The sequence below is a fragment of the Cetorhinus maximus genome, chromosome 2 (assembly GCF_964194155.1).
Source record: "Cetorhinus maximus chromosome 2, sCetMax3.hap1.1, whole genome shotgun sequence".
NCBI lineage: Eukaryota > Metazoa > Chordata > Chondrichthyes > Lamniformes > Cetorhinidae > Cetorhinus > Cetorhinus maximus.
This window is the reverse complement of record NC_135880.1, coordinates 182,584,235-182,597,275: the sequence shown is the minus strand read 5'-3', so window position 1 is coordinate 182,597,275 and position 13,041 is coordinate 182,584,235. Positions and strand designations below refer to the sequence as shown.

At 41.8% G+C, this 13,041-nt stretch overlaps 1 protein-coding gene across 6 annotated transcripts in view; it reads left to right on the top strand.

Annotated features, from left to right (window-relative positions):
- The window catches only part of LOC144668385 (zinc finger protein basonuclin-2-like), a 530,041-nt gene extending 517,475 nt beyond the window's left edge, over nt 1–12,566 (top strand). For all 6 annotated transcript variants that reach the window (XM_078530412.1, XM_078530400.1, XM_078530379.1 and 3 more), the window contains one exon: nt 11,671–12,566. In XM_078530412.1, coding sequence (XP_078386538.1) covers nt 11,671–12,328 — 658 coding nt within the window. In that variant the 3' untranslated portion in view covers nt 12,329–12,566. The remainder of the gene's footprint in view (nt 1–11,670) is intronic.
- Nucleotides 12,567–13,041: the final 475 nt, after the last annotated feature.

Here is a 13,041-nt window from a genome sequence, read left to right as displayed (position 1 = left end):
ACACAGAACCTCACACACAAACACACACACTCTCTCAAACGCTCATACTCTCATACTTTCTCTCTCTCTCATACATACACACACGCAAGCACACACACACAACCTCACACAAACACACTCTCTCTCTTACACACACCGTGAATCATATGCACACACATACATAGGCACACACTGAATCATCCACAGGCACACTGAATCATACACACACACATACACACACACACACACAGTCATCCACACACACATACTGAATCATACACACACATACACACACCATGCACACACACACAGAACACCCCCCACACACACACAACCTCACATGCAAACACACAGTGTCTCACATACTCACACTCTCATACTTACACTGTCTTTCTCTGTCTCTCACTCACACACACATACACACCATGAATCATCCAGACACACACACAGTCATCCACACACACTGAATCATACACACACACACATCCATACTCCATACACACATACACAGAACCCCCCACACACACAGAGCCTCACACACAAACACACACACACTCTCTCACGCACTCACACTCTCATTGTCTCTCATACATACACACACACCCTCACACAAGCACACACACTTATATACACATGCAACTCAATTCACAGAACCTCATATAAATTCACATGGACATACACAGGACCTGAGGCACTCACTCAAACACACACACAGACACACATACAGTACCTCTCACTCACACACTCACAACCTCACACACACAGACACACAAACACAGAAAATCAAACAAAACCTCACACACAAACACATAGTCTCTCACATACTCACACTCTCATACTTACACTCTCTCACACACACTCACTCTCTATCACATACTCACACTATCATACTCACACACTCTCTGTCTCTTATACACACACTCACACACATATGCCCTCACACACACATATATACACATACAAACTGAATACACTGAACTTCACATATATTCACATAGACATGCACAGAACGTCAGGCACTCACTCAAACACACACACACACACACACACACACACACACACACAGAAAACCACACAGAACCTCATACACAAACGCACATGCACAAATGTGCACGCATGCACACACACACACACCAGCAAAGTAATGGAAGATGTCATTAGCTGTATTATCAAATAGCACTTTTTCACTAATACTCTGCTCACCGATGCTCACTTTGGTTTCCACCAGGGCTACTCATCTTCATTCATTACAGACTTTGTCCAAACATAGGCAAAAGAGCTGAATTCCAGAGGCGAGATGCCCTTGACATTAAGATCGAGAATGGCATCAAGTAGATCTTGTATAATTGAAGTCAAAGGGAAATCAGAGTGAAAACTCTCTGCTGGTTGAAGTCATACAGAGATAAAATGATGGTTGTGATTCTTACAAACCTCAGGGCAGAATCCTAGGCTCAACCATCTTCAGTTACTTCATCAGGGACCTTTCCTCCATCCTAAGGGCAGAGGTGCAGATATTTACTGATAATTGCAGTGTTCAAAATTGAATGAAGCAGTCCATGCCCACATACAGCCAGACCTGGACAACATCCAGGCTTGGGCTAATAAGTGACAAGTAACATTCACGCCACACAAGTGCCAGGCAATGACCATCTCAAACAAGAGAGAATCTAACCATCGCCCCTTGACATTCAATGTCATTACCATCACTGAATCCTCCACTATCAGCATCTTGGGAGTTACCATTGACCAGAAACTGAACTGGACTAGCCATATAAATACTGTGGCTACAAGAGCAGGTCAGAGGCTAGGAATCCTGCGACGAGTAACTCACCTCCTGACTCCCCAAAGCCTGTCCACCATCTACAAGGCACAAGTCATGAGTGTGATGGAATACTCCCCACTTGCCTGGATGAGTGCAGATCCAACAACACTCAAGAAGCTTGACACCGTCCAGGATAAAGCAGCCCACTTGATTGGCACCACATGCACCACCTCCAACATTCACTCCCTCCACCACCGATGCACAGTAGCAGCAATGTGTACTGCCTACTAGATGCACTGCAGGAATTCACCAAGGCTCCTTAGACAGCACCTTCCAAACACACGACCACTACAGTCTAGAAGGACAAGGGCAGCAGATAGATAGGAACACCTCCAGCTGGAAATTCTCCTCCAAGTCACTCACCATCCTGTCTTGGAAATATATCGCCGTTCCTTCACTGTCACTGGGTCAAAATCCTGGAACTCCCTCCCTAACAGCACAGTGGGTGTACCTTCACCAGATGAAGTTCAAGAAGGCAGCTCACCACCACCTTCTCAAGGGCAATTAGGGATGGGCAATAAATGCTGGCCTAGCTAGCGAAGCCCACATCCCATGAATGAATAAGAAAAAAAATGCTCAGTGCTGTTGGGCTGGGGGTGGGAGGAGGGTGAGCGCTGATGTCAGCACGGGTATGGGGGAACATTAATGCGATTAAAGGGATTAGACAAAGTCAGCATGAGAAATCATGCCTAACTAATCTACTGGAGTTTTTTGAATATGTAACTAGTACAATAGATAAGGGAAAATCAGTGGATGTGGTGTATTTGAATTTCAAGAAGGCTTTTAATAAGGTCCCACATAAGAGGCTAGTGGGCAAAATTAAAGCACATGGGATGGGGGTAATATCCTGGCAGGCAATTGAGGATTGGTTGACAGACCGGAAACAGAGAGTGAGAATAAATGGGTCTTTTCCGGGTGGCAGGCGGTGACTAGTGGTGTACCGCAGGGATCAGTGCTTGGGCCCCAGCTATTCATGATATATATAAGTGACTTGGATGAGGGAACCAAATGCAATATTTCCAAGTTTGCTGATGACACAAAACTGGGCAGGGTTGTGAGGAGGATGCAAGGAGGCTTCAGGGTGATTTAGACAAGCTGTGTGTGTGGGCAAACACATGGCAGATGCAGTATAATGTAGATAAATGTGAAGTTATACACTTCGGTGTGAAAAGCAGAAAGGCAGAGTATTATTTAAATGGTGATATATTGGGAAATGTGGATGTACAAAGGGGTCTGTCCTTGTACACCAGTCAATGAAAGTAAATAGGCAGGTGCAGCAAGCAATTAGGAAGGCAAATGGCATGTTGGCCTTCATTGCAAGAGGATTTGAGTTCAGAAGTAGGGATGTCTTACTGCAGTTATACAAGGCCTTAATGAGACCACACCTGGAGTATTGTGTGCAGTTTTGGTCTCCCTACCTAAGAAAAGAATACTTGCCATAGAGGGAGTGCAGCGAAGGTTCACTAGGCTGATACCGGGGATGGCAGGTCTGTCATATGAGGAGAAATTGGTTCGACTGGGCCTGTATTCACTAGAGTTTAGAAGAATGAGAGGGGATCTGATTGAAACGTATAAAATTCTAGCATGGCTAGACAGACTGGATGCGGGAAGGATGTTTCCCCTGGTTGGGGAGTCTAGAACCAGGGGCCACAGTCTCAGGGTACAGGGTAGGCCATTTAGGATAGATGAAGAAAAGTTTCTTCACTCAGAGGGTGGTCAACCTGTGGAATTCTCTATCACAGAAAGCTGTGGAAGACGGGTCACTGGCTATATTCAAGAAAGAAATTGATAATTTTTTTGGATATTAGGGGCATCAAGGGGTATGGAGAGAAAGTGGGAATATGGCATTGAGATAAAGGATCAGCCATGATCATATTGAATGGCCTACTTCTACTAGTTTCTATGCGCCTATGAAAGTTCCCTGAAGGTAGAGAGCTGCCTTAGGGAGCTGAAGAATTTTAAAGCCAAAAATAAACATGAAATTCCGAAAAAAATTTCCACCCATAAGAATCACTCACCTAAACTTATTGATCATAAAAATTAATATCGCAAACCTCATCTTACCCTTAGATGAGGTTCCCTCAAAAATCCAAAGGGGGAAAAAATGGTAAAAAGGCAAAATTGACAGCTCTTTATTTAAATGTGCATAGTATTCTAGAAAAAAATAAATGAATTAATGGCACAAATATAGGTTAAAGGGTATGATCTTATAGCCATGGCGGAGACATGGTTACAAGGAGATCAAAGCTGGGAACTAAATATTCAGGGCATGTGACTTTTCGAAAAGACAGGCAGGAAGGAAAGGGTGGTGGGGTAGCTTTGTTAGTATGAGATGGAATAAGTACGATAGCAAGAAATGATCTTGGATTGGAAGATGTTGAATCCATATGGATGGAGGTAAGAAATAACAAGGGGAAGAAGACACTAGTCTATAGGCCCCCTAACAGTAGCTATACAACAGGACAGAGAATAAATCAGGAGATAATGAGGGCATGTAAAAAAAAGGCAGAACATTAATCATGGGTGACTTCAATCTTCATGTAGATTGGGAAAAACAAATTGGCAGAGCTAGCCACGAGCAAGAATTCATAGAGTAGAGTACTCAGGACAGTTTCCTGGACCTGATGGGTTGCATCCTAGGATATTAAAGGAAGTAACTACAGAGATAGTGGATGCACTGGTAGTGATCTTCCAAGAATCCTTAGATTCTGCAAAAGTCCCAGAGGATTGGAAAACTGCCAAGGGAGAGAGACAAAAAAACAGGTGACTATGGGCCAGTTAGCTTAACAGCCGTCATTGGGAAATGTTAGAGACTATTCTAAAGGATTTAATAGCAGAGCATTTATAAATGCATAAATGCATATAATCAAGCAGAGTCAGCATGGCTTCATGAAGGGGAAATCATGCTGAAAATTTTATTAGAATTCTTTGAGGAGGTAACAAACAGGATAAATAAAGGGGAACCAGTAGATGTAATATATTTAGATTTCCCAAAGACGCTCGATAAGGCACCGCACATAAGTCTACTTAATAAGATAAGAGCCCATAGTGTTGGGGTTAGTATATTAGCATGGATAGAGGATTTGCTAACTAATAGAAGACAGAGAGTTGGGATAAGGGGGGCATTTTCAGGATGGCAACCTGTGACTAGTGGAGTGCCACAGGGATCAGTACTGGGGCCACAATTACTTACAATATATATTAATGACTTGGATGAGGGAAGTACTATCGCCAAGTTTGTGGATGACACAAAAATAGGTGGGAAGGTAAGTGGTGAGGATGACACAAGGTGTCTATAGAGGGATGTATACAGGTTAAGTGAGTGGACAAAAACTTGGCAGATGGAATATAATGTGGAAAATTGTGAGTTATGCACTTTGGCAGGAAGAATAAAGAAACTGAATATTATTTAAATGGAGAAAGACTGCAGAGAGCTGCAGCACAGAGGGATTTGCGGGTCCTCGTGCATGAATCACAAAAAGCTAACATACAAGTTCAGCAGGTAATAGGGAAGGCAAATGGAATGTTGGCCTTTATTTCAAAGGGAATGGAGTATAAAAATAGGGGAGTCTTGCTAAAACTATACAAGGCACTAGTTTATCACACCTAGAATACTGTGAATAGTTTTGGTCCCCTGATCTAAGGAAAGATATACTTGCTTTGGAGGCAGTCCAGAGAAGGTTCACTAGGTTGATCCCGGGTATGGAGGGATTTTCTTATGAGGAGAGGTTGAGTAGGTTGGGCCTGTGCCCAGTGGAGTTTGGAAGAATGAGAGGCGACCTTATTGAAACATGTAAGATTCTTAGGGAGCTTGACAGGGTAGATGCTGAGATATTGTTTCCCTTTGTGGGAGTGTCTAGGACTAGAGGGCACAATCTCAGAGTAAGGGGGCTCCCATTTAAGACAGAGATGAGGAGGAATTTCTTCTCTCAGAGGGTAGTGAATCTGTGGAATTCTTTACCACAGAGGACAGTAGAGGCTGGGTCCTTAACAATATTCAAGGCTGAGACAGACAGATTTTTAATCAGTAAGGGAACCAAGGGTTATGGGGAAAAGGCAGGAAAGTGGAGTTGAGGATTGTCAGATCAGCCACGATCTCATAATGGCGGAGCAGGCTCGATGGGCCAAATAGCCTACTTCTGCTCCTATGTCTTATGGACTATCAATAAATCAGTCACTCGCAGTACAGTAAGGGTTCAACAGGCTTTTTAGGGCATAAATCTTTCAAGGATGGGTTACAAGAAGAAACTTTGTCTCTGCCACTCTGTTTTTGAGCTGAAATTCTAATATTTTCTGATACGAAACTGCTTTCGACAGGCCACAGTGTATAGGGTCTCTCATTGCCAAAGTAAAACAAGTGTCTCATCGTTCAGACAAAATAAGTGAACCAAACCTCCATTGTTTTCCTAGTTTTGACAATGTACAAGTCTGTCCATCATCCAGTGCTGAGCAAGTGTTCTCAGCCATAACCCGATCAAACATCCACGCAGTATCCTGCTGCTAACAAGAGAAATGGTCTTATTGTATATTGTTTATGTTACAAGCTGCTTACCCTCGTGTACAATGTTCCAGGGGGTGCTGAGTGAAAAAAACCTCTTTCTGTTTCTCGTCATATATTCTTTTGAGATTATTACTGAGGCACCTTTGTTAACAGACCTGGAAGGGAGGTTGGAAGTACAGTTCCCATCCTTTTTTTGACCTATATTCCTAAAAACGACTTATTTTATGAGCATGGCTTCTGCAAATAGTGTTTTAGACAGTCCTCCATTAGTAAATTGAAAAGCCTTTTGAGCTCTAACTTTCTACATCCCCAACTGGCTCCTGAATCCAGCACTAATGCACTCTTCAGAGTTCATTTTAGTTATTACATTACACCTGCATCAATGGAGTGATTTGTTACAATATTCAGGAGCATCAAATTGAGTAAATGTCAATAGAAATGGATTAGATGAAACTAGCTGCACTGCTGACAAAGGACAGGGGGACTTGTAGGAGCAGAGCCCCATGTGCTAATAGCCCATCTCAGCGCATCACTCAGCCAACCAGAGTTTGAAGACTGCCACAAGGTATAATCTAATTCAAATATCATTTGGAATCTGACCTGCAAAGAGCTTTACAAAGCATTTTATCAATCCTGCCTTTATCTTTAGACGTTCCTTCTAGAGATGTCACAAGATGATTTTTGTATCAATGCCACAATTGTCTTGCAGGTAATCACAATATTCCAACAATTTCCCAATTCTTTGCCTGCATGATTAGCCATTATTCCCATTATTTCCCTTTCTGGGCCATTTGTACAGGTCTGACTAAATCTGGATTCAGCTTCATGTTTTATCACACCTGGGCTCCATTGCAATATCTTTACAAACCCAGGAAAGGAGTACACAGTGCTAATGATTCAGCCCCCTTTTGTTGGAGTTGACTGATTTGTGTTGTGCTTGGAGCCTTTTTCCCAGGACAAATGTGTGCCACATTTATCCTGACATGGGTAAACACTGGCCAATATTAAACAGACATGGGGATATTATTACACAGAACAAGGCACAGCTGGAAGTGAGTTATATGGCTGTAATTCAATCAGGTGACATCATAAGCAGACGAGGAACACCAATGTGCTTCACGCACAACACCGGATGCCCAGAGTATTGCTGTTCTCTCTACATTTTGTCTCTAACATTCTACACAGTTTAATTTTCAAAATCGGTTTGACTTGGATTACAATGGAGCTACTATTTTGAAAATGTTGTTAGATTGGGTGATTGATGAGCTTGCTGAGTGTAGATGAGAAAAGTTAAGAAGTGAACAAGTGCAAAGATATTGATTAAGTGACCAATGGGAAGCCATTACTTAAATAGGAGTCAGGATCATCAATGAACTGTTAAGTGCTTCACTGCTTTCTATATGTCATACACCCGCATGTCTAAACTCTGTCCTGGATGTTATAAGTTCATGGACGTAATAAAACCAAAACTGGTTGCATTCATTCATGCTGGAGAACGATGGAACAATTTGACAGGTATTGCATTGTAGCCTGACCGGTTAAAGATACAAACTAGACATTTGAATAAACAAATGATGTTGCTTAATTATCAAACTACCCCTCTCCCTGATCCCACCCCACCCCCCAAAAAATAAAAAGCAGAAGTTAACAACCTGTCATAATAGAATGAAGGTTGATAATATTAAAAACATTTCAAAAGCAAGATGGGTGGGGAACAAAGGTTATCAGGAAGTTTGTTGCTTCTATGTAGAGGCTGGGCAGTTTGTTAAAATTCAGGCAAGGGTTATGTAAAATTCACCTGCCTTCAAACTCATGCTTTACACATTAGGGATACATTTTAACTTAACCAATCCTCCTACTTATGTGGAACAACTATAGTTATAGAGTTAACTTTCCCCTCCCCTTGTTTCTCCCCAAACTCTGAATATACTCCTTGTTCTCTTATATAGCGTATCTTTATTCCAAGTTGATTCTTCTGTGAATATTTTTCTTGGGCTGAGTAGCATTAGTTCCTCGTGTAAGTGAATCTTACACTTTGCCATTAACTCACAGAGCCCAATTCCTATTTATACATTGGAGCAACTCAGGGGATGGAATAGCAGATTGCCCTTTGCAAACAGATTATATGTAAGAACATAAGAGATAGGAACAGGAGTAGACCATGCCCCCTCGAGCCTGCTCCACCATTCAGCAAGATCACGGCTCCACTTTCCTGCCTGCCCCCACAACCCTTGACTCCTTTGTAGATCAAAAATATGTCCAACTCAGCCTTGAATGTACTTAATGACTGAGTCTCCACAGCTCTATGGGGAAGAGAATTCCAAAGATTAACAACCCTCTGAGAGAAGAAATTCCTCATCACCCCCGTCTTAAATGGGAAACCCCTTATTTTTAAACTGTAGCCCCTAGTTCTAGATGCCCCCATAATTCCCTATTCCCTCAGGGAACTATCATCTCAGCATCTACCCTGTCAAGCCCCCTCAATAAGATCACCTCTCATTCTTCTAAACTCCAACAAGTATAGGCCCAACCTACTCAACCTTTTCTCATAAAACAACCCCTTCGTCCCAGGAATCAGTCTAGTGAACCTTCTCTGAACTGCTTTCAATGCAAATATATCGCTCAGGTAAGGAGACCAAAACTGTACAAAGTACTCTAGGTGTGGTCTCACCAATGACTTCCCTATTTTTTACTCCATCACCCTTGCAATAAAGGCCAACTTTCCATTTGCTTTCCTAATTACTTGCTGTTCCTGCATGCTAACTTTTTGTGATTCATGTACAAGGACACCCATATCCCTCTCTATTGCAACCTTCTGTAGTCTCTTTCCATTTAAATAATATTCTGCTTCTCTCTTCCTGCCAAAGCGGATAACCTCACATTTTCCCATATCATACTCCATCTGGCAAATTTTTGCCCACCCACTTAACCTACCGATGTCCCTTTGCAGACTCTTTGTATCTGCCTCAAAACTTGTTTTCCTACCAATCTTTGTATTGTCAGCAAATTTGGATACAATACACTTGGTCCCTTCATCCAAGTCATTAATATAGATTGTAAATAGTTGAGGCTCCAGCACTGAACCCTCTGGCACTCCATTAGTTATAGTTTGCCAACCTGAAAATGGCCCATTTATCCTGGCTCTCTGTTTCCTGCTATTTAGCAAAACCTCTATCCTTGCTAATACATTACTTCGAACACCATGAACTCTAATCCTTGTATGTGACACTATATTGAATGCCTTTTGCATTCTCCATAATTCACCCTGCTTGTTTAAAAAAAAGACTAATAAATTTGTCAAACACGATTTCCCTTTCATAAAACCATGTTGACTCTGCCTGGTTGTATCATGGCTGTCCAAATGTCCTGCTACTACTTCTTAATAATGGATTCTTGCATTTTCCCAAAGGCAGATGTTAGGCTAACTGGCCTATAGTTTCCTGCTTTCTGTCTCCCTCCTTAATTGAATAGTGATGTTACATTTGCAGTTTTCAGTCTGCTGGAACCTTTCCAGAATCTAGGGAATTTTGGAAGATTACAACCAATGCATCCACTACCTGTGCACCCACTTGTTTTAAGATGCTAGGATGCAGGCCCTGGGGGCTTGAAAGTCTTTAGTCCCAATAGTTTTTTGAGTACTTTTTTCTAGTGACAGTGATTGTTTTAAATTCCTCCCTCTCTTTTGCCTCTTGATTTTCTAGTTTCTTTGGGATTTTTTTGTGCCTTCTACTGTGAAAACAGATACAAAACACTTGTTCAAAGCCTCTGCCATTGCCTTGTTTCTCATTATTAATTCCCCAGTCTCATTCTCTAAGGGACCAATGCTTACTTTACCTACTCTTCCTTTTTTATATATCTATAAACCCTTACTGTGTTTTTATGTTTCTTGCTAGTTTACTCTCACACTCTAATTTCTCCGTCTCTATTATATTTTTAGTCACCCTTTGCTGGTTTCTAAAATGTTCCCAATTGTCTGGCTGGCCTACCATTAATCCTCTGAGAATTCTACGCTCTCTCTTTCAATTTGGTACCATCCTTAACTTCCTTAGTTAGCCACAAATGATGCATCCTTCTCAAAGAGTCTTTCTTTCTCAATGGAATATACCTTTGCTGAGAGTTATGAAATATCTCCTCAAATGTCTGCCACTGCCTCGCTACCATCTTACCTTTTAACCTATTTCCCAGTCTGTTTCAGCCAACTCTGCTTTATATCCTTGTCATTGCCTTTATTTATATTTAAGACACCAATTTCAGACCCAAATTTCTGACCCTCAAAGTGAATGAGAAATTTAATCATGTTATGATCACTATTACCTAGAGGATCCTTTACTATGGGGTCACTGATTAATCCTGTCAGGACCAGACTGAAACATTAGGTTGTTTTATTTCTCAGACTATAGCTGAACATGCTGAGTAATTTATAATCACACTTACTAATTTACTCAGTACAATTTGTGTTTGCATTTTACAAAATAGTGAAGATGCAATACTTCCTCCCATCAGTGTGTTATTCAAAACCAAAAAAAACAAAATCTATTATCTCTTCTGCTCCTAAATGTGTGGACCTGGGAAAAAAACCAGTTGTGCAGTGTTCTGCTTAAATATTTGACAGTCTAAATGTATGCTTCCATCCCACTTCAACCAGAGGCAGATGTCATACACAGTCTGCTGAACAAAATAATCAGGGATTTCCCAACATATTGGGTGTTTATCAGTTATCAAGATAGGCTAATAAACTGTTTTCAGTCTTTGATGAAATAGCCTAAATACCAAACTCATTAGCGTTTTAACCACATTTGACCTCCTTGTTCTCGGTGATTACATTTTTACTTTAAAAACCCAGCATTTCCAAGTAAATCCTTTTTGTGGAAAAAGGGTCAATAAAGCCCAAAAGTTGACCACCAAGCTGAATCAGTGATCAGGCCACTTGCTCCAATATGTTGTTTAGGGACTTTGAGCAGCTGCAAAGAACAGTGCAAATCAACTATCCCTTTCATCGTCCCTCCTTTCCTGTAGTGAAATACCTGCCCCCATTTACCAGCTGTCACAGACAGTACTGGCTAAGATTGGAACTCACTGCAGGGGGCACTTGTGGGCAGAACCCAACAGTTAAACTTCATGAAAGAGTTTTCAGCAACTAATGATGACTGTTCTCTATACTTTCTAGTTTTGCATTAATGTTTATTCTCATATCCTAATAACTAATGAATGGGAGATGGTGAATAGTCATTGAGTTCTTTATGGTTTATTTTCAGTGCCCTTGTTATTTACAAACCTTAATATTTATTAAGTTTTGTTACAGGTTAGAGCTCTAGGACTTCAATAGACATACAATGTACTGACCAGACCCACTTCTTGCTCTTTCCAGACACAGCGCCAACATAAACCTTCACCGTAAGCTTCTGACCAAAGAACTGGATGAAATGGGGTTGGATCCAGCTCCACCACTCGCCAAGGACCTCCGTGAAGAATTCTTGGCCAAGATTTACGGTGGACACCATGGAATCGGGCTGGACATGAGGGACGAAGCCAGTTCACCGGCAGGAACAGAAGATTCCCACACCAATGGCTACACAAGGGTCACAGCGGATGATTACATGGTGTTGGACCTCAGCACCACTTCCAGCGTCCAATCCAGCAGCAGCGTTCATTCATCGCGGGAATCAGAGGCAGAAAGCGACGAGGGGATCCTGCTGGACGAGATCGATGGGGCCAGCGACAGTGGTGAATCCACTCACAGAGCAGAGGTCCAGTCTCAAGCTGCCGGTTCCAGTCATGAAGTCCTAGAAGCCTCAGTACTGCAAGCGGCATCAACTAGCAATGGTGGAATCATGTGTATTATCTGCCACAAAATGTACAGCAACAAGGGGACTCTGAGGGTTCACTACAAGACAGTCCACCTCCGTGAAATGCACAAGTGCAAGGTTCCTGGTTGCAACATGATGTTTTCCTCTCTGCGGAGCCGGAATCGACATAGCCAGAACCCTAATCTACACAAAAATGTTCCCTTCACCTCCATAGATTAATGCAAGCCTCACTCCAGGCGGCCCTGATCTGTGGAAACTGCCAAGCCTTTTTGACATCAGGTACTTAATCTGCAGTTTTGCCCTCTAACCTGGGGTTTGGACATAAGGAGCAATTGTTTCAGCTCAATAGATTGAAACCCCAGTTCTTATTGAAATGCTCATGCTTAATTCATCTCCAAAGAGACAATTTGAACTAACTGTGACTGTTGCCTGCAAAATAAAAGTACCTTCTCGTTGTCATTGTGTACTTAACTACTTGTCAGCTTTTGAAAGAAACTTTGATTGAGCATGGCGGCTTATTTTGTAAATACTGTGCCCTTAAAAGGCCACTGATGTAAATCTATTATACTGTCATCCTGATAAGCCAAGGCCCTCTTTTTATAATATTTGTGGTTTGTGAAAATTTCCTCCAAAATCAGCAACACGGAACTTATAAAGTAAAATTCACAATTCTCTTTTAATTTGTCACACAACTGTCAGATTTGGGATAAATGTATCTGTCATCTGTGCAGATTTTGGGCATTTGATGCCATTTTGTAACCTTGTCCTTTATTTCCATAAGGAAGTTACAACCTTGAGATTCGAGCCAGGACATTCAGGGGTGATGTTAGGAAGCACTTCTTCACACAAAGGGGAGTGGGAATCTGGAACTCTCTCCCTCCAAAAAACCTTTTGCGGCTGGGGGAGGTGGGGGGGAGTCAATTGAAATTATC